The sequence below is a fragment of the Elephas maximus genome, chromosome 2 (assembly GCF_024166365.1).
Source record: "Elephas maximus indicus isolate mEleMax1 chromosome 2, mEleMax1 primary haplotype, whole genome shotgun sequence".
In the NCBI taxonomy this organism is placed as follows: Eukaryota; Metazoa; Chordata; class Mammalia; order Proboscidea; family Elephantidae; genus Elephas; species Elephas maximus.
This window is the reverse complement of record NC_064820.1, coordinates 174,314,071-174,336,354: the sequence shown is the minus strand read 5'-3', so window position 1 is coordinate 174,336,354 and position 22,284 is coordinate 174,314,071. Positions and strand designations below refer to the sequence as shown.

Genomic DNA, 22,284 nt, shown 5'->3' with positions numbered 1-22,284 from the left:
ACCTGAATATGCGCACCTTGTCACATCCTCAGCATCAACTCCTAGGATTGGGGGGGGGGTTGTCTCTAGTTTAAAAGCAAGTTTACTAAAACTAAAAAATTTTTAACAGATTATCATTTTCACGGATTATTCAAAGTAATGCATGCTCATTTTAGAAATTTGGTAGAAAACGAATGATTCAAATGATTGAATTGCTGTTCTAGACTTCTAAGGTTGTGACTCTGATGAGGCGAAATCTTTAAGGACAAACAAAAATAAGGAAAACTATGTTTGTAGGTCCTTCAGCCATTTAGTTGATAGTTGAAGAGAAACTGAGTATGAAAATTTGAGATAATGCTGTTGGTCGTAAAGTTAACTATTAATGACTTTGGCAGTACTATTTTTTAAAAACATTTTTCTGTACATTGAGTCAATACATTTATTTAAGCATTTATTGCATGACCAATCTTTCAGATAAGATTTTTTTGGCGGGGGGGGGGGGTGGTGGTAAATGCTTTTCACCTGAGATCTCATAACCATTTCTTTGTATGATAGTTGGTATTTTTACAAAAATTTTCCTTGCTTTATAATCTTACATTGTATGGACATACTGTAATTTATTTAACCAGTCCCTTATTTTGGGGACACTAAGGTTTTGTTTTGTGTGTGCTTCACCCCCGCCCCAATTTTTCCCAGTTATAAAGTAGCAAAATAGCTGCTTTCAAAATTTTCCAGTTGGTAAAGAGAAAATAGTATTTTATTATTTTTTACATTTATTTGCTTACTAATTGAGTTTGTACATTTTTTGTATTTTTATGAGCTATTTGTATTTCTTTTGATTTGTCTATGTCCTTTTTCCATTTTTTTCTATTGGAGATATCCTTCTTAATAATTTTTTAAAACTCTTTGTATATTATAAATATTAACTGTTTGTCATATATGTATTTGCAAATACGTTTTTCAGATTTTTTCATTCCTTTTAGTTTTGTATTAGAACTTTTTATGCAAAAGTTTATTTCTCTTAATGTAACCCAGATCAAATTCTTTGTTGAAGAAAAATTCCATTTTGTAACTTAAGCATTGTCTAGTGTAGCTGAATTTTTCCTGTTCATGGTATAGTTTTGGAAAATACATGTTCCCAGCTGGTGATTGTAAATAACCTCCTTGCTGCCCTGAAAAGACAGATGGAAATGGTTCATTTATAATGACAGCGCTCATGTGGGATTTTTGAAGACTAGCTCGTGTTGTAAAATTTAGCAGTCTTTCACATGCAGCAGTTTTTGGTAGACTCCTATTTAAATTCCATTAGATAGCAGTTATCTGGAGAAATGCTTAAGTATAGAACATTCCTGTTATATTTAAGGCACTGGTATGAGTAACATCATACCTATAGTCCTTCCTCCCAGGAGAAAGAAACTTTTCCTAAATTAAATTATTTGCAGTAAAAATTACAAACATAGTATAATTTTAGTTTAGGTGGTAGAAGGTGGAGCAGAATAACCAAAGTAGGTAATTATCTGAAATGTTAAATTCAGGATAAGGCAAAAATTAACTGTTTCACCTAGTTTGAAATTGTATCTATAATATTCAGTGCTTTTACCCTCAACATGAATTTTCTTTGTAGCCCAGGCTGGATAAAATTTGAAAATCCTTTGTTTGGCATAATAAATGACATACTGATGTTTATTCACAGCATGGATGATGCACATTAAAATAATGTTTGATTTCAAACACCTTAGTGTTATAATAAATGGTTAGCTATCATTCTGTTACCCAACAGTATACTTGAATCAGTATTTTTAACTTGACACTACAGAATACGAACAGGAATATTAAGCAGCAACTGTTCTCAACATTTGTTTCCCTGATAGTTTTTATTAACATCTGTGCTTATCTATATAGTTTAAGAATATAGCTCATCTGTATGTACCTTTAAGGAAAAGATAAGCAAAACACCGTGATATTATCCTTTGGATGAATTAAAAAAAAAGAGGTGTATGAGCTGTAGCGTTGGTGGAAATGGAGGATCTTGGCCTTGGTGGTCTAAGTTCACTAGTGAATGATGTATGTAAACATCTGCATTTGTAATGAAATGAAGGAATGAAGAATTTGTCATATCTGCTCATAGTTGAATACAGTAAATGTGCAGTAAGAAATACAAGTACACATGTATCAGAAACTGGTTTGTTCCTTTTATTACTGCTGGCCATTTATTAAGAAGGGGAGATGGTTCTAGTTTAATTAACCCAGTTGAGTGTAGCAGATGGGGCAGAATGTCTTGCAGTGATAAGACAATTCAGAAATGACACCAGATGTTGGGAGTTTTCCCTGGTGGTGTTTGAGTGCAGCCCAGATGTTTCGGTCCCACCTGGCTACTATCTAAGCACTGCAGGCTAAGCAGCTGTGATGTAACCTCTATAATGTTCACGTAACACTAAAAGCACCATAATTGAACTGCTGCTCTAGACTTCTAAGATTGTGACTCTGAAGAGGTGAAATCTTTGAGGACAAACAAAAATAAGGAAAACTATGTTTTTAGGTCCTTCAGCCATTTAGTTGATAGCTGAATTGAAGAGAAGCTGAGTACGGAAATGTGAAATAATGTTATTGGCCAAATTTTGCATAAAAATAAATATTTTTATAAAGTAGTTTTGTTTACAAATAAGAATTGTATGAAGATATGATGTTAGCCATACACACTGATTCGCATACTTATGATTTGGATCTCACCTTTCTGAAAATGCCAGCCTAGGAGTAGCAAAATGCTGTTCTTCCTCCATGCACTAAAAATAGACAGGTTTCTACTCATTCATGGAGTCAGCAATAGAAAAAAGTAGTCCACCAAAATCATTGCATTGCTTCTTCTCCATATACCTGGTAAAACTGATTTTTGTATATAACAATTCAAGTTCCCTCTCAACTTTTTATTTCAAACTTACAGAAAATGTGCCCCATTTTGTCTCTCTTTAGTGTGTGTGTGTTTGTATGTTATTTGCTTAGTCTGTACCGTTTGAGAGGAAGTTGCAAACATCACGGCAGTTTGCTCCTGAAATTTTTCAGCGTATGTCTTTTTAGAACATTTTCATATATAATTATCACTCTTGGGAAAATTAACAGTAAAACAATATTATTGTCTGGTATACAGTCCAAATTCAAATTTCGTGCATTGTCTCAATTATGTCATTTCAACATAGCATTTTTTAAAAATCCAAGGTCCAGTCGGGGTTCTCACGCTTCTTTTACTTGTCCTGCCTCCTTAGGCTCCTTTAATCTGGAGCAGTCAGTCCCTGCCCTTTTTTAAATCTTTTATCCTAGTGGTATTTTCTGTAGAGTCCTGGGAGTTTTTTTGGCGCAGTGTCCCTTAGTTTATATTTGTGTGATTAATTCTTTGTTAGATTCAGAGTTAATGTCTTTGGAAGGAATTTCTACATGGGTAGTATCGTCCTTTTTCGTCCCTGACATTAGAAGGCGCATTTGTGATACTATTTTTGTCTGATTTTTACTGGTATTAAGTGTGATCGCTTTTTTAAGGTGGTAGCCGTCAGATCTCTGCATTGTAAAAGTAGCTTTATCCCTTTGTAATTAGTTAGTAATCTGCAGGTGGTATTTTGAGGTTATGTGAATATTTTATTCCCCAATAATGCTTTACCCAGGTTTTCATATCCTTTGAAGATTCTTTTAAAATGGTGATTTTCAAATTTTATCACTCCTTCTAAATTTACTAGTTGGCATTCTTCTCTTTTCTTCTCAACTCTCAATTAAAAAACTTTTTTTTTAATATCGGTATGAAATCATGAATTTTTAAGTTTATTCAGTGTGAACCTCAACTTTGATAACAGCATAATTGGCAGTATAAACTGTACGCCTGCCTTATGTTCATGAAATACAAGTAAGGAATAACCTTAACCAGAGATTCAAGGTCATTTTTCTCACTGGAAATAAGACTAAGGAACACAAGAGTTTGTGGTGGCTTAAAAGGGGGGCATGGTAACCTGAAAACTAGCTCAGCAAACCAGCTTTTATGTTCGGTCTGGGGCTCTAATATTGGGTCTTTTACTTAGGGGTGCTAAAATGGCTTCCTGAAATTGTTATCAGTTGTTGTGTGGTTCCAAAAGCTTAACATTTTCCTCATACCCAATTTCTAGGAGGATCAGCTGATTTATTCGGAGGATTTGCTGACTTTGGCTCAGCTGCTGCATCAGGCAGTTTGCCTTCCCAAGGTATGATACAATTCGATTGGCCAGAAATCTAGGGGCAGGTGAAAAGGCTATCAAACTATTAAACAAAACGATTCTCTTCCCCTAAATCAGCTTCTTTTTTTCTCCTTATAGTATTTATAATTCCTAAAGAATTTGTTCACAAAGTATTTTATTGGGCTGATTTCTTAAATTTGCATCAGGAATTAATCTGTTTGCAAACTACTGAGGTATACCTAGAGACAATTACACTTATTCATAAGTGACTCTTCCATGGCTGGCTTTTTTTTTGAGAAGGGGGAAGCAGGTATGAATAAGTATAAATAATCAAAGCGTAGTAGCAAGAATATTACAGTTTAATTTATATGATTTTCATGGCTGCAACTCTGGGACACTGGGATTGCGTAGAATATCTTACTAAAATTCGCTCGTTTGTAATTTAGATGTCTTAACAGTATTTCTGTGAAAAATAACTTCCTTTTGACATCCTAAAATAGTAGTTGAACCTCAGGCAAAGAAATAAGGAAATACCAACATCCAAGCAGAACATAGGGCTTAAACATTTAACAATTGAAATGTAGGCGTTGTCTTTTTTTCCTTTTTTTAATTAATATTTTTATCTTATCTCTGTCATATCTATGGTAGCTGTTTAACTTTGGGAAAGTGTGCGAGCCTCTGACTTTCTAAAATTGAAAAATGCTACCTGTCATGGTTTTTTATAAGGATAAAATAATGCCTATAGAAGTATGTATGTCTTTTTTTTTTTTTTTAGGTTGTGAGGGTGTTGTGGGTTTTGTTTTGTTTTTTTGTAAAATCTAGTCTGAAGTTTGAGAGATGATATAAAAAAAATATAAAAATTTTAAACATGAAACAGGGTAGAGCGATACAATTTAACTGAGTTACTCTTATCTATTCTATTGCTGAGGAGTTAGAAAGAAAAGTTGCGTATTTTCACGATTTTTATTTTGTAGCCTACTTGGGTAAGTTCTAAATATGTCCCAGAAATTTTGAGTAATTGTTTCATTTTGGAAGTGTGATTGTACTTTCTAAGGGTCAGTGCCTTGCTTTAGGTAAATCAGAGTGAAAGTAAACATTGCCCTAATTTTACAGCCTCCTTGTGCAATTCTCAGTTTTGATGTATATAAAGTTTCCTGCTATGCACATATTTCAGATACGTTAATGTTGCCTCAGTGATACATGTCTTCATCTGTGTGCATGTGGTTAATATAACCTGATCACCATTACACAAGGGGCTGAAACTATTGCAACAATGCTCAGTCATTTCTGAACAATATATGTCCCACTAGAAGTCTCACTTACCCATTATTAGTCATCTCAGGTAAAGTTTTCAGATGGGGCAACATTTTGCCCCAGCTTCCATTCAGACCTTGTTTTGTAGCTCAAGCAAACAGAAAATCAGCTTAGGTTTACCTTTATGCAGCAGCCTTACTTAAATTGAGTTTAAATGGTTTAGTATATACAATTAATTGAAAAGCTCTTAACGCAGTCTGTCTTGTAAAGAAGATCAGGCATGTTTTAGTAAAACCCTCAGGTAATGAGTATTAGCCCAGTTCTTGTATTAAATTGTTGGTAGAGTTTGGGATTTCTAAATGAATTATTTTCTCTTTTGAGGGTGCTTACATTTTAATATGGTAATAAAAAATATAGTTTTAAAGACATTTTATTCTCTTTTGAAATTTAGCATAATGAGACATAGTATTGCAGTGGTTGGTTACCTTTTAGACTAGATAAAATGTATTTCCAAATTGTAAGTGAACATGGAGTGCAAAGAGATGGTGTTAATTAACTTGAAAATACATAGAATTCTCTTTCAAATGACAGTTTGTGTGTAGCTCTTTTATCTTTGCTTTTTCACTTCCATTAATTCATATTCATCTTTGTCTCTTTCTTAAAAAAAGGTTTATTTACTTAGATTCATGTATGGCCTAGTTAAAATTTTGAAATGTATCTCTTTATAGTCACTGTGTTACGAATAGTTCATATCATGTGTAGGCAGCATCCACGGCAGCGGGATTCACACTCCGCCGGGCGTGCCCACAGGGGCGTGTAGCGCCTGAGCTCTCACCGCTACTCTCACAACTAGTCCAAGTAGCAACGGCAAACCTTAAATGGCACCTACTATCTGTTGTTTAATCCTCATAACCTGGGTTTTTTGTTTTTGTTTTTTTAAACGAGACAGAGTGGTTAAGTAACTTGCCCAGGGTCACATACCTAATAAGGTACAAAATCCATGCCTTAACCACTATGTTAATAAAACTATTACCAATTTTTATGTTAGTACGTATAAAAAAAATATTCAACCTTAAATGTGTTATAATTACACTTTGAAGTGTAGTGATGGGGTTTTGTTTGATTTTGTTATGTATATATATGTATGTTTATAAATTTATGAGTTCCTCTCTTTAAACAATACCTGTTTTTATTTAAATGAATGGATTGAACAGTCCCAGTTGAAGCAAGCAATGTAGTAAGGTTATATCTTGGCCATAGCACTCTGCTGTCAATGGAAACATGGCCAAAGGAGTGAAGAGTTCTTACAGAAACTTACTAAGCCTACTCTTAATTTTATTAGCTTTTTTCCTTCCATGCTTTTCTGGGTTCTTTTGTTTTTGTTTTTTATAAATTTAATTTTAGGAAATTTGGTTTTTATTACTTGAAGACGTATAAATCATAATTTGATTTCTCTTTGAATCTTTCCAAATAATGAATGAAATAAAGGAGTTCAGAGCGTTCTCTGATTTTACTGACTCCTTGTACAAGAATTCCAGAGCTCCCAGCAAAAATTTAACCATCCTGCTGTTTCCTTCATGCTTTTCTGAGTCGTAGGCTGGACCGTAATTGTTTAGCTGTAACCATATTTTATATGGAAATTTGGTTAAAGGGAAGTTTTGACTATAACTTCTGAGTGTCACCTACAGACCTGCCAAGAGATGGATTTTACTTTATGTGTGGGAGTTTTTTTTTCTTTGCCACCTTGTGAACAGTCGTGGAATATTCATGAGAAAGAATAATGTCCAGATGGAGATGGTACCTGCAGATGTTAATCTGGATGAACACAGATCAACTCTAATTTGTTTCAGCTCATAGATTGTTATATTTATTCTGTGCACTTCAGAAAGTCTCTTACCTTTTGGCTTTTTCCTCCTCAGGAACAGCAACAAGTGGGAATGGAGACTTTGGTGACTGGAGTGCCTTCAACCAAGCCCCGTCAGGCCCCGTGGCTTCCAGTGGCGAGCTCTTCGGCAGTGCCTCCCAGCCAGCTGTAGAACTCTTCAGTGGCTCACAGCCAGCTTTAGGCCCACCTCCCGCTGCCTCAAATTCTTCAGACCTGTTTGATCTTATGGGCTCATCCCAGGCAACCATGACATCTTCCCAGAGTATGAATTTCTCTATGATGAGCACTAATGCTGTAGGGCTTGGTTTGCCCATGTCAAGATCACAGGTAAGCTGCCCACCTCCCGTGGAATTGTGATTCACGATCTTTGAGATACTCTAACTAACCTAATGGTAGGTTTGCGTTAAACAGAAAAATAAGCAAGCTGTTTCTATAGATAGCAATTTTTCACATTCCGTTTACCTTATTCTTTCCCCTAGTACAGTCATTTGGGTACTAGAGGGCAAGGCCTTCTCAACCCATCCTAGTCCCTGCAAACCTAAGCATGGTGTCTTGCACAGAGGTGGCACTGCTTCACCTGTGGCAAGCATTCACTCAGTAAAATCTCTGGTCATGTCCTTAAAGAAGCCTCACTTGCTTGTTGTAGACAATCATCGTTAGTGTAGAAAATCACTCTCTACAGTGGCGAATGTTCTTCCGTATTATGGGCCTGCTGTACGTTATGTAAATGTTACGTAGGCTACTCTTGCAGCTCTGCCTTTTTCGTAAAGGAAAACAACTAAAATGGAAGGTTTTTAATTCAGTTTTTTATAGTTAAATCTACATAGGCTGATAGTAGCTTAGATTCAGACAAGTGCAGTATTGGAATATATATGTCTGAATTGTATCAGGAATTTGCTACTTTTTGACTCAAGCTATTGAGTATGATGCTAATTACTAATTTTAATGCATAGATTCTTCTCTTTTGGGTGTTAGGATGGAGGAAGAGAAGAAAGAAGCAGAAAGGTGACTATTTAGACCAACATTAAGAAAAAAGACATGTTCCCCACACCAATAACATTAAATTGAACTTTGCGCTATGAACAAGACAGTTTATTCTTTGAGTTTCTTTCATGTGACCTAAGCAAGACAGTCCACTTTCTTTGCAGTCCTAAATGCAACTGTGTTGTAATTCTTTGCATTGGTACATTTTCAATTCTTCCTATTTTCCCTTTTTCTGTCCTTTTCAGTTATCCCCAGGCCCTTCTGCTTCTTTCTCCTGAATTTCTTCTTCTGACTGAATTGGTCTGTATACATCAAGGTCTGCTAGCTTTGCTCCCTTTAGGCAGTAGATGTGTACATAGGCCAGGGTAATGTCAATCAGGATATGTAAGATATAATTTGTTATTTGATGGTTTTGCCTTTTTTAGAACATGAGAAATCCTGAATTCCGTTTGTAAGAATAAATTCCCGCTTGTTTTTTTCCTTAAAGCTGTACTAACCTGAAGTTGGTAGTTGCCCTGGGCATTCTTTGTACCTTTGCAATGTTTGGGTTATGATTATGACCCAAATTATACAGAGGTACAAAGCATGTTACATTTACTAACAAAGGATAACATTTGCCAGGGGTGGTGGCTTCTTGACATGGGTGATGGGAGGATAATTGGTAGTATAGGTATGTTGGGGTCCCTCCCCCTGCCAGCGTGGTTTGGACTTAATAGGAACCTCATCGGGAAGCTAGTTATTCGGAGTATTGGTGACATTAACATGGAACATTTGTGGTTCTTTTGGGGTTCAGAAGTTCATTGCAAAGTCTATTATATATTTGGAATTCCTATTAAATTGCCTTTTGATAATGTTCATTGACCAATAATATGAACAGAGGCTTAATTTTTAGAGCATTTTTCTATTTTCCAGCCTTTGCAAAATGTTAGCACAGTGCTGCAGAAGCCTAATCCTCTCTATAATCAGAATACAGATATGGTCCAGAAATCAGTCAGCAAAACCATGCCCTCTACTTGGTCTGACCCCAGTGTAAACATCAGCCTAGACAACTTACTACCTGGTATGCAGCCTTCCAAACCCCAGCAGCCATCGCTCAATACAATGATTCAACAACAGAGTAAGTTATCATGTGACATCTCATTTCTGTGTGTACTTGTAATCCTTTGCCCTGACACCAGGACTGATTCCAGTCATGAAGAAAAAAATGCTTAACATAAACTGTAGTGAGGTCAACTGTGGTCACTTAAGATCTTTTCACATAATACTCTGTTGGTATGTCTTCTGGGAGATTAAATGACTGTTGTCTGCTCTTGGCGTAATAGCATTTATTGTATTGTGAGTTTGGGAACCCGATTACTAATGTAAAATAGCTGTTTGTTGTAGAATTTCTTTTAAATATAGGTAAATATGACAAACAGAAATGATCTCAATTCCACAATCCAGGATAATCACCATTAATACATACTTTTTCCCATTTCTTCTTAGCATATTTTTAATACTTGGGATCATTCTGTCTATATTATTTTGTTTCTTGCAGGTCTCATTCAATATTCTGAGCATTTTTCCTGTATTGAATATTCTTAGGGGAAAAAAATGAGTTTTAGGTCTTCATAGTATTCCATCAGATCAGTATATAATCCCTCTGTTGTTGGTTGTTTAAATTGTTTGCAGATTTTTGCTGTTATAAATAACTCCATGATTTTGTATAAATCTTTGTACTTCTGATTCTAATTTTTTTTTTCTTATCGTGTCTACATCTTCCCCCAGCACCCCCCCCCCCAAAAAAAAACAAACCCATTGCTGTTGAGTTGATTCCGACTCATAGCAACCCTGTAGGACAGAGTAGAACTGCGCCATAGAGTTTCGCAGGAGTGCCTGGTGGATTCAAATTGCTGACCTTTTGGTTAGCAGCTGTAGCTCTTAACCACTACTCCACCAGGGTTTCCTCCAGGGCCAACCGCCACTGAATATTTCTCAAAAGTAATCAGTGGAAATTAATTGATTTCTCTTACAAAATCACTATAAAGGCATTTTATTGGGGCCAGAAGCTATTGATGGTCAGGAAGGTTATGTTACTTTTTTCTGCAGTATGGTAAGGCTCTGTTGTCTCTTCTCTTCTGGTAGATATGCAACAGCCTATGAATGTGATGACCCAAAGTTTTGGAGCCGTGAACCTCAGTTCTCAATCGAACATGCTTCCTGTCCGGCCCCAAGCTAACCCTTTGATGGGGGGACCCATGCCTGTGAGCATGCCCAACATGATGACTGGCAGCATGGGAATGGCCCCTCTTGGAAATCCTCCGATGATGAACCAGAGCCTGATGGGCATGAACATGAACGTAGGGATGTCATCGCCTGGGCTGGGCCTGTCAGGCACAATGGGAATGGGCGTGCCCAACGTAGCCATGACTTCCGGAACTGTGCAGCCCAAGCAAGATGCCTTTGCAAACTTCACCAACTTTAACAAATAAGAGATTGTAAAGCAGCAGATTGAATGAAGAATTTTTAGCTGTGCAGATAGGTGATGTTTGGATGAAAAATGCTAATCAACTCCCCTTTCTTTTATCAATTAATTAAAGTAAGCCTACATAAAGAACCAAAAAAGCCGTTTTATAAAAGTGAAGCATCTATCTAGTCTTTCAGATGGACAGTCCAGGGCACTTCAGCTGAAGCGGGCAGAATCATTGTTTCCCAGTGAGGAAAGACTACAAGTGGTGTAATGAGACCATGGGAAGCCTTTACAAATTGAAGAGCCTGTTTTAACAACATAATTTGTGGGAAGATTGGAATAGGACTGAAAAAATGTGTTTGAATCTCTAATTTTGTACTTTACTTTTCCCGAGGAGCTTGATTTTTCTGTCCCTGAATCCCCTTGTCGTAATTGGGTCTGTTCCTTTTACTACCACTCTTGAGTCCATATATGAAATCATTAAAGTTGGATGATCAGTTTTTTATAAAATATATATATTTTTGTCCAAAAAGAAAAAGCGTACATATGTGATTATGGCTAAATCAGAAGTAACTGGAATGTATATACTTTTGCTAATGTTCCAGCAACACTGCTGTTACACTCCCCAAATTTTTACTCTAACACAGCCTCCTTGAGCAATTGGTGATAGCTATGGGGCTTTCCCCGCATCTTCTGCTATGATTCTTCTCTGCAGAACTAGGGAAAATACTCTCTTCAGGACTGCTGTATGGTTTCCTTTAAAAAACAAAAAAAACCTCCAGTGTTTTTGTTTGTGTTTAGCAGTCATTATTTACAGTTTGTAGTAGTTAACTTGGCAAGGCTTCCTTCTGTGTTCATCCCTGTAGCCACCTCTTAACAGTCGGCAAGTCACAAAAGAAAATTATTTATTTATATTTTTGGGGGTCTTTTTGGAAAAAATTGAAAGGATCAAAATCCATTAAAAACTTAAGTTAAATATAAATGTTAGAGCTCAACAATATTGGTTTTTAAATTTTATACAGTATTCATTGTGTTTTGGTTTTGAGTGTGTATAGTATGGCGTGTTAGCAAGCTATGCTTCCGATAGAGAGGAGTTACTAAAGGAGACCTGTAGCAGTCAAAGATTTTATTGATTTAATTAAAAATAAAATTATTATTTTTTTTTCTGCTGTAACCCTGCATTATGCTCATATGAAAATCATGATTCTAGAGTTTGGAATGCAAAATTAACTGTTTCACCTTTAAGCTGGGGATATTTTTTAAAATAAACACTATAATATAGGTATGGGATTATTACCTCCCCGCTTTATGTTGAAAATTTTTTTTATTGATAAAACTTTGTTTCCATGTATTCATAATGTTCTGTTATTCATAACATTAAAATGTTCATTAAAATCGATGTTGAACTGCTTTTTTGTTCATTCTGTTAGACATTTGAGACCGTTTGGGGAAAAAATAATTATAATTTGGGCAAAGTAATTTTTATAAATAATTTAAAATAATTTAATGGCTCCTCTATTCTTTCCTATCCGACTCTACTGTTAGGAATTAAAAATGAAGCAGCAAAGATATCTTGACCTGCTCCATTCTTGCTAATGTTCCATCTACAACATTTCTAATTAGGCAGAAATTCATGTACTTCAGCTAAGTGGTAATGAAAAGTGATTCATTTGCTGAATAAGTGATGAGAGAGTGTGTAATTAGCTGACTGCGGTTTTTAATCTTTCAACAATTCAATGTGTTTAAATTAGTTTCAAAGAATAGAAGCTTTCAAGTGTTGTTACTTCAGAGCAATCAAGCCAAGCTCTGGTGGCAGCATACAATATCTTCCCTGGTATTTAAAACCCATAATTTTAAATGAATTTTTTTTTGTTTTTTTTCTTTAAATTGAGAAGTATATCCTCACCTTTTCTAATCTGTATGGTTGTTAGAGGAGGTGAAAATTTTTTTTTTTTCCTGTACCTTTGTGCTTAAAAAAAATTTTTTTAAATACATTTCTAAAATGTTTTCCGTATCATGCCTTCCCTAGCTAGTGTCTCTGAGGAATCAAGGGGAGACCCATCTCAGTTTTTATTGAACCTCAACATACAGTTTGCTCTCTTATTGATATTGTTTGTTTCTGAGCCCGTAAAAGAGAAAAACAAGAATTGCCACACCAAGGGTTCGTCCAGTTTAATGACCTGTCACTGAAAGGGTTAGTGATTCTTAGAAGAAAGGCACAAATATCCTGAAAACATTTGGAGTTGGCAAGAAAGCGTTCCCGTTTCTTTGGTAATTGATTGGGCTCTCTTCAGCCCATCCTATAACCTTTGCTTTTTCACCCAGAGCTCCTCTGCTTGTTATCTGTTTCTCACATTGGCCTGATATTTTGGAAGGGAAATAGTGACTGTACTAGCAGTTTACGTATGGTGAGAGAGTCTACACAGCCACCCCAGACTCATTGATTCCCCTCTGGATTGCTTTCTCTAGCATCTTCAACCATGAATGCACACGGTGTTACTCTGTGGTACTTTGGTTGGATATTTCCTGTTTAGTTCAAAATCCTGAATGATACCCGTAATGCTGTTGGTTTATGAGTCAGAATTGACTTGCCGGCAATGGCTTTTTGGAAACCGTGGTGGTGTAGTGGTTAGCAGCCATAGGGTCGCGGATTCGAACTGGCGACCCTATGGCTGCTAACCAAAGGGTCGCCAGTTCGAATCTGCCAGGCGCTCCTTGGAAACTCTTTGGGCAGTTCTACCTTTTTTTTTTATCCTGTCCTATAGGGTCGCTATGAGTTGAAATCGACGGCACTGGGTTTTTGGGGTTTTTTTTTTTTTCTTAGGATAGTCATTAATAAGTTGACTTGTATTTGGAAGGAAGGGTTAGTACTTTATATCTTAAATATTTATGAAACACTATCTTTCCTTCCTTGGCAGGTAAGTTAAACCTAAATCCTTTGATTCCGGACTTTACATTGTCTTATTATGAATATCAGTTACGATGTGGTTTTCTAGCTAGATAATAGGAAATAAGTTTGTAGTAAACACAGAGCATACTATATGTTAATGAGTTCTAAAATAAACCAACTTTGTGATTCAACTGTCCTAGGAAACAGCATTACATTGTGGAAAGAGCATGGGCTGGGAAACAGGCAGATCTGATTCCATTTCCACCATTCACTCACTATCTGGGTGAACTTGATCAATTTACCTGACCTCTCTAGGCTCTCAGACATTTTTTCTAAAATGAACATAATAAAGTCTTGCAGTATCGTTGGAATAATTAAATGATGAGAGCCACCAGCACTGGCACGTTTGTGCTTGTGTGAGACAAGGTTGTAAATCGGTTTCTAATTGAGGATTTTACTATCCGCCTGAATTTAACTCTGCCTTTAAAAAAAAAAAGTGGTAAATGAGCGAGTTTTGTGAATGTATTGACTCACTTCTACTTAACTACATAAATGCGGATGTGACGGAGACAACTGTTAAAGTGAGCTCTCTCTACAGGGCTTGGCACACAAACAACCCTCATTAATTCACAGCTTTTTGAAGCAGCAGAAAGCTTACCTTTCCTGTTGACTGACTTCTTGGAATTTTGGTTGACTAAGATCTTGCTACTTGTCTAATACCCAGATAAACAATCAAATATAAAGTTTGAAAAAAATAGTCATGAAAGGGGATTTTTTTTTTCCCCTTACTATTAACTCACTGTGATCCTAATTTTGTGTGTCTTCCTTCTTTAGTAGTGGCAGCTTTGCTAATTGTTCTCTCACAGACAAAATGAGTAGCTTCTGGCACCCCTTTAGACTGGGCTTGCTTACCCCAGGGAGAGGGAATCAGCAGGTGGCCAGGTCAGATGCTCAGCTTCCAGGGATTTGGGAGGGATTTGAAAGTCCGGATGGGCAAAATGGATTTCATTTGTTACCCTATAAAATAAGTCATGGACTATGAAAAGCCTATACTTTTTTTCTATTTTGTAATGAGATAAGCATGTTCAGAGTTGGCACATGGAGCAGGTTGTCCTCAGGACCCCTTTACATCTTTAAAAATTAGTGAGGACCTCAAAAGGCTTTTGTTTATGTGCGTTATATCTATGGATATTTACTGTTAGAGATAAAAACTGAGGAACTTCAAGGATAATAATTTTGAAATAACAACCCCCCCTCCGCCGGCCGCCTCGCAAGAAAAAACCATTGCCATCAAGTCAATTCGAATTCATAGCAACCCGATAGGGCAGAGTAGAACTGCCCCATAGAATTTCCAAGAAGTGCCTGGTGGATTTGAACCGCTGACCTTTTGGTAAGCAGCTGTAGCCCCTAACCAGTACGCCACCAGGGTTTACAACAAACCCATCACGTGTTAATTATAATTTTATTTAAAAAATCTATTTTCCAAAATAGCAATTTTTGGTTTTTTTTTTTACATTTTTTGCAAATCTCTTTAGTACCTGGCTTAATAGAATACAGTTGGATTTTCTTATCTGCCTCTGGATTCAGCCTGCTGTGATACATTGTTTTGATGGAAGTATATGGAACAATATGCGGCCTCGGTGGCACATCGTTGGAAAGGGGAGAATCTTGCAAGTCCCACAAAGGCTCTTGGGGCTCCCCAGTGATCCTCAGATCACACTTTGCAAACTGCTGTGGTAGGGAATTATCAGATAAGATTATTTCCTAGTGTCTCATGGATCCATTTGCTTCCCTTACTTGAGTTATGAGGTGATCTGCTTGAGGAACAAAGAATTTTGTTTTGCCTTTCACTTCAGGCATAGACAAAACACCTGTCACGTGAAACTGCTCTCTGGATAATATCAAAAAAGTAGATGATGCCATAGTTTTTGCTTAGTTTTCCAGGTTATGTCTGATACACAGTGCATATTTACTTGACTGATAGACTGAGTCTTGAGTACTTGGGGGAGTTGTAAACCTTTGAGAGGAGAGAGTAAAATGGGCCAAGCTTGAAGGCCTCTGACTTGATTGCAGTGGAGCCTGGCCATTTTGTATACTTTGAGTTCTGTGGTGAAAATTTCACAGAAGGATATGGCTGTAGAAATAGTGCATCATATTTATGTTGTTAGTTGCCATACAGTCAATGCCAACTTGGGGCAACTCCATGTGTTACAGAGTAGAATGGCACTCCCTAAGGTTTTCAAGGCTGTGACCTTTGGGAAGCACATCGCCAGGTCTCTCTCCCAAGGCACCCTGGGTGGGTTCCAATGGCCAACCTTTCCGCCAGTAGTAGATAGAGCATTTAATGATTTATGTCACGCAGGAGCTCCATCACAGCCATAGTGCTCCTTATAAAATCCTAGATAAATTTAAATTCGATCCCTGGGATTGGAGAATAATTTGGTAGTTTCCATCCATTTCCTGGGAATGGTAGTACCAAGCTCTGTGCTGGGCATCTTCTGTACATTGACTTGTTTAAGTCTCATAACCTATGAAACAGTTCCCTCCTTCTAACTATAAAAGCAGAACCGGAGAGTAAGAAGCGAAATAGCCAAAAGTAGCTTTGAAAAAGTTATGCAGAGTCCCTGGAATGAAAAGTCAGCTCATTTCCAGTAACTGATCATCAGGGTCTGTCTTCAGTAAGTACATTTGGCAGAGTTTTTACCGTGGAAAGAGGACGGAAATCCCAGGCAGAATTACTTCTCATTTCAGAAGAGCTTCGTTTTGGGAACTAGAGCATATATAGTAGGCACGAAATTAATTTTTGTTATGAAACATTGAAGATGTGCTCCTTGGTGTCTGGTAATTTATAATCTATGTTTATTAAACTATTGTTAAAATACAGGTAGACTGGATTCCAATATTCATAATTTTTTTTTACTTACCAAGCATCAAAAATTAAAACAATACCAAAATAGTCGTGGCAATTCTCAAGAGAAAGCCCAAATCTTCCCATCTGGGAAATGAGATTGCAATACGGTAAGGTGTCACAAAACCAGAGTCACTACCCAGAGTTTCTTCAGTGTGTTTATTCACATTAACTATGTGTCCGCTGCCTGCAGTACCTTGTATTATGTGCTTTACCTTGTATTACATGCTTCGGTGATTGCAACAGGAACTTAAACCCATGAGGTCACCACGTGGAAGGCTGTGCATGTGTGTTAGGAAGGAGATAAATCGAGGTGCTGCAATAAAGAATATAAGTTCTCATTTGGATATGGTGACCCCAGAAAGTCTTCTGAGAAAGGAACTTTTAAGCAGAGATCTAAAGAATGATGAGAAGGAGCCAGCCACGCTAAGGGAGAGTACGAATCATTCAGCCATAGAGAAATTCTCGTGTGGAGACTCCAAGTGGAGAACACTTAGGATGTTTTCGAAATTGTTGGAGGTTTGATCGATGTGGCTGGAGATCAATGGAAAAGAAGTGGAATTGGAGAGATAGTCAAGGACATGGAAATAACTGATGTTTAGGGTATTGTGAAAATGGCTTGCACTAGACCACTAACCTAAAGGTTGGCAGTCCAAACCCACCTACTGGCACCATTTTAAAAGAAATGTCTGGTGACCTGCTTCTGTGAAGATTCAAACCAAACCCATTGCCGCTGAGTCGATTCAGACTCATAGTGACCCTGTAGGACAGAGTAGAACTGCCCCATAGGATTTCCAAGGAGTAGCTGGTGGATTCCAACAGCCAATCTTTTGGTTAGCAGCCAAGCTCTTAACCACTGCACCACCAGGAATCCGCGTAAAGATTACAGCCAAGAAAGCCCTATGGAGCAGTTCTGCTCTGTAACACATGGTGTCGCCACGAGTTGGAATCAATGGCAACAGGTTTGGTTTGGGGGTGTTTTTTTTTTTTGTATTTTTGATAAGTAATTACTTCACTCCTCAAAAGTTCTTCAGAGAGAACTACCAGTACCAGGGATGGCATATTCTGAAGGCCTCATCTGCTTTCATTGCCATGGTTGTCATAGGGCTTGCTTTACTTGGACTTTAAGAAACTTAAGAGAAAAACAGTGTGGCAATAGTTTGATAATTCCTGTTGAACTCGAAATACATTAATAGTTAATTATATCTGAAAGATAGGGATTTTTTTTTTTTTTAATCTAAGGGGCCATTTCTACTCTGTCCCATACAGTCACCGTGAGTCGTAATCAACTTGATGACAATGGATTTAGTTTCTTTTTTTTAAGGGGCCATTTATAAATGCAAGTTGAGATTTTCAAATAGTAACATGCATTTGCCTATTACTGTTTACAGAATGAATTCATACTTGTTTTCCTCCCTGATCCTCACAATAGCTCTAATCTAAGGAAGTAAGGCAATTATTAATGGCTTGTTACCGATGAGGAAGATGAGGCTGAGAGAGAGCAAGGGAGTCTGCAAAGCCAGTTCCCCTAGGACAGGTCTTTGGAAACCAAATCCAGTTTCATTCCACTATCCCTCATGCCTGCTCTAACCTTTCAGACCTTTTACCTTAAAGATGGTACGTGCCATAGAGAGAAATTGTCACCTTTTTCTTACATATCCCTGATCTCTGACTTCATTGTCCCCAGATAGCACATGACGCTGTGCACACAGCAGACAGCTAGGAAGTGGTTGTTAACTGCTATGTGTTTTAAGTAAGCCCTGAAACGTTTAATCTAATCTATTTGCATTTTCTAAAGGTCACCAGCAGGAGATGAGCCACAGAGCAAATAAAAACTTACCTCTTCTGAAGGGTAAACCTTTCGTTTATTTTGTAGAAATGGTGATATAACAGCATAAGACATTTGCCAAATCTCCAAAGCAGAAAAACCCAGCAGCTTGGGAGCAGACTCCTCAAAGAATCAAAAGGTACATTAAGAGTCATCCTCGGGCTAATGATGGATGGCTTTGGATCACTTGGTTAAGGAATCCAGTTTCAGAAACCTGCAATGTTTTCTGAAGGCTGTGTGCTCTTGGCAACTTTTTATTTGCTGCTGTGATTCTTGCATTTGAGATTGAGATGTCAGGCCACCAAATAAATGTAGAAATGGAATTTCTAGACTTTAGGTGTTCTTAAGAGAATATTTGAATTGACATCTTCAGAATAGGATTTTAACAGGACCTTGAGAAATAGCTGGCATTTTGAAACCCTACTTTCATTGCCAATAGTTGAACCTCCTTACTTTTGACGGGGGGGAAGAAAAACCATCATTAATGGAAAATACAGAATGAGGTTTGAGGCATGTTACACAAAGAACCATTTTTCCAGCCATCTTTTACAGGGAAGTGATAAGATGAGATAAAAGAGATACTGTTAAAGTACTATACCTTTAATTTTAATTAATTTACTAACTTTATCAGTGTTGTTCTTTGGACCCAATTCCTGGATGCACCAAGAAAAGGATATTGCAGCTGAAAAATTTATCGCCTGTTAAGAACTTTTCACATACTTTTAATTCTTCCAACATGGAAGTGTGGAAATGTGTGTAACTACACATCCAGGATCAGTCTGTATATGTAAATATATAAGAATTGGCTCTTAAATACTGTCTCATCACCAAATTTTTTAGATGTCCCAAGAGTTCTCAGGCTTGAATGATAAAAAGGATGCCATAAGGTATCATTTTAGTAATTAACTGGTTCTTTAATAAGGCCTCAATTACTTTGTTCATGATAAGGAAAAAAAAAAATATGTTCCAAGACAGAGTTACATTCGACATCTGGGAACCTCCTAACAGCTGGCTACCTAATGAATATGCATCTGCTTAAGAGGCTGTAGACCATTAATAAACCAATAGATGTAAAGCAGAAACAATCTCTGTCAGCTTCAAATGAGATTGGATGCAATGTGCTGTGAAGTGTCACTGTCACATTGAATCGAGTTTGGGAGGTTAACGATCAACTGTTAGCGACTCGTGTCTTTGTATCTGTTCACTTCTGCTAACACTCTTCCCAAACTGGTGGCCACGATTCTGATGTACAGCTTCGTTCTCCTGCATGTCTGATGTGAGGCTTACAACATCTGTGTTTCAAAAATGTCTCCCATTTTGTTCCACTAAGCTGCGTGTTTGCCAAGGCTCTTTAAAAATAAAGGACTCATCCACAGATGGGAAAAGTTGGGAATATCACAATGAAATTGATGCAAGATGGACTCCCAGTGACTTGGAAAATTCCTAGAATGAAACCTCTGTGTATCTATGGGTAACTTGGGAACATGATTTTTTTTTCAGAGGGCACCCCTGGCTCCCTGTGCAGCCCAGAATTCAGGTGCCCAGACCATTCTCAATGGGCCTCTCAAGTAAGCGGTGCACTCACTTAACAGTAGTGTGACTAGAACACACTTCCCCAGCTTATGGAGCCCTGGTGGCTCAGGGGTTAAGTGTTTGGCTGCTAACCAAAGTGTCAGCAGTTCAAGTCCCCCAGCCACTCCTTGGAAACCCTTTGGGGCAGTTCTACTCTGTGCTATAGGGTAGCTATGAGTCAGAATTGTTTTTTTTCCCCCCACAGCTTGTTGGTTGAGGCGCCTTGAGGGACATAGTCATAGAAGTCTCATCTGAGATTATACCTGAGGTCCGGGGAGATTGGACCTATCTGAAAGAGTCTACACTCTCACAATCCAACATGTACCCACCACTCTGTCCTCAATCAAGGACTGGCAACAATGTTTGTGGGGAATATTAAGGGCAAGGAGGAAGACAAGGAAATTAAGGCGTTCTCCCAACTATCTTCTGTATCTCATTTGGCTCATTTTGGATTTCTTTTCTCCTTACCTTGACACAGGCCCCTTGAAGAGATTCCACTTTTTCCTCCTTAGTCTTTTCAAGGGGAGAGCTCAATGAGACCTTAAACTTTATTGTTTTTATTTTGATAATTTTCTCTCACTTTGTGACTGGAAAATAAATGGGAGTAAATAAAAAATGGAAATGAAGGCCCACTTCCCCCAAAAGGAAAGCAATTTGTTACAAATATGGTGTTTTATGACAAACTGAGAATTACATTGGTCTTTGAAAGAGCCCAGAGCATGGAATACATACTTGAAAACATGTCAGCTCTTGGTTGTGTGAACGACTCCTTTGTTAAATAAAAGAAAACCTCACCCTGAATTCCTTCACAGAGGTTATTACCATGTTGTGGGGATATAAGATCTATTTCCTTCCAAAACTATATAAAAATGACTACCGCTACCACCACCCCACCTAATATGCTCATATTTCAGATGGAAAGCTGAATGCCAAAACTTAAAATGATGGATTGGTTCAGTGACAGAAGGTAGTGGTTTTGCAGGGAAGGACATGTTGTATTGTTTATGGAAAAATGCTAATATTTCACACAACAATCTAGTAAGAAATCATATATTTGGGTATGCAATAATATTCCATTAAGCCTAGGTGGGTGGGGAGACATTTATTTGAAGAAATTCTGGTGTTAGACACTAGAACTTGTGTCATTTTCAATACAAGTATGATGAAAAGCTAAATGTTCTTTCTTAGGAAAAAAAATTTCATATAAAATTGTGAGGTATTTTGTACACCTGTTCAGCTTAGCTACTTGCAAATACACAAATGCACAGGTTACACTCAGGCTGTAAAGAACAATGCAGTTATCCAGCCATGTGACATATTTGCAAGACAACTTCCTTGATGCTTTAATTCTTTTTTTTTTTTAACTTCATCACATTCCAAAAACATTTGAGGTGGGCAATAGGGTTGGTTTAGGTTGGGATTATAATCTGGGACCATGGCATTTTTCTCTGACTAAGGTTAACAGAACTTGTGATATGAATGGATGACATTAAGAAAAATTTTAAAATTAAAAACAAAACCCAAATGCCATTGAGTCAATTCTCATGTATGTCAGAGTAGAACTGTGCTCCATAGGGTTTTCAGTGGTTGATTTTTCAGAAGTAGATCTCCAGGACTTTCTTGCAAGGTGCCTCTGGGTGGACTCAAACCACTAACCTTTCAGTTAGCAGCCGAGCCTGTTAACCATTTCCAGCACCCAGGGACTCACTCCATGAAGAAATTAGTAGGATCACAACCCGCCTGTAGCAAGGGAAAATGAAGAAAACCAAAGACTCAAGGGGAAGATTAGTCCAAAGGACTAATGGACCACAACTACCACAGCCTGCACCAGACTGAGTCTAGCACAACTAGATGGTGCCCGGCTACCACCACTGACTGCTCTGACAGGGATCGAATTAGAGGTTCTCGGACAGAGCTGGGGATAAATGTAGAACAAAATTCTAACTCAGAAAGAAAGACCAGACTTACTGGCCTGACAGAGACTGGAGAAACCTTAAGAGGATGACCCCCAGACACGCTTTTAACTCAGTACTAAAGCCACTCCTGAGGTTCACCCTTCAGCCAAAGATTAGATAGGCTGACAAAACAAAACGAGACTAAATGGGCACACCAACCCAGTGGCAAGGACGAAAAGGCAAGAGGAGACAGGAAAGCTGGTAATGGGGAACCCAAGGTCAAGAAGGGAGAGTGTTGACATGTGCTGGTGTTGCCAACCAATGTCACAAAACAATATGTGTATTAATTGTTTATTAAGAATCTAACTTGCTCTGTAAACCTTCATCTAAACACAATTAAAAAAAAATGAGATACTATTTCTCCCACTAGGATGGCTAAGATTTAAC

The 22,284-nt window shown here is 37.6% G+C and overlaps 1 protein-coding gene across 3 annotated transcripts in view; it reads left to right on the top strand.

Moving 5' to 3' along the window:
• Nucleotides 1-11,254, top strand: part of CLINT1 (clathrin interactor 1) — a 66,405-nt gene extending 55,151 nt beyond the window's left edge. The window contains exons 9-12 of one of the 3 annotated variants that reach the window (XM_049874219.1): nucleotides 4,125-4,199; nucleotides 7,346-7,638; nucleotides 9,208-9,412; nucleotides 10,420-11,254. In XM_049874219.1, the coding sequence (XP_049730176.1) occupies nucleotides 4,125-4,199; nucleotides 7,346-7,638; nucleotides 9,208-9,412; nucleotides 10,420-10,766 (920 nt within the window). In that variant the 3' untranslated portion in view covers nucleotides 10,767-11,254. The remainder of the gene's footprint in view (nucleotides 1-4,124; nucleotides 4,200-7,345; nucleotides 7,639-9,207; nucleotides 9,413-10,419) is intronic. The other 2 variants (XM_049874220.1, XM_049874221.1) reach the window with 2 other exon arrangements.
• The last annotated feature ends 11,030 nt before the right edge of the window (nucleotides 11,255-22,284 follow it).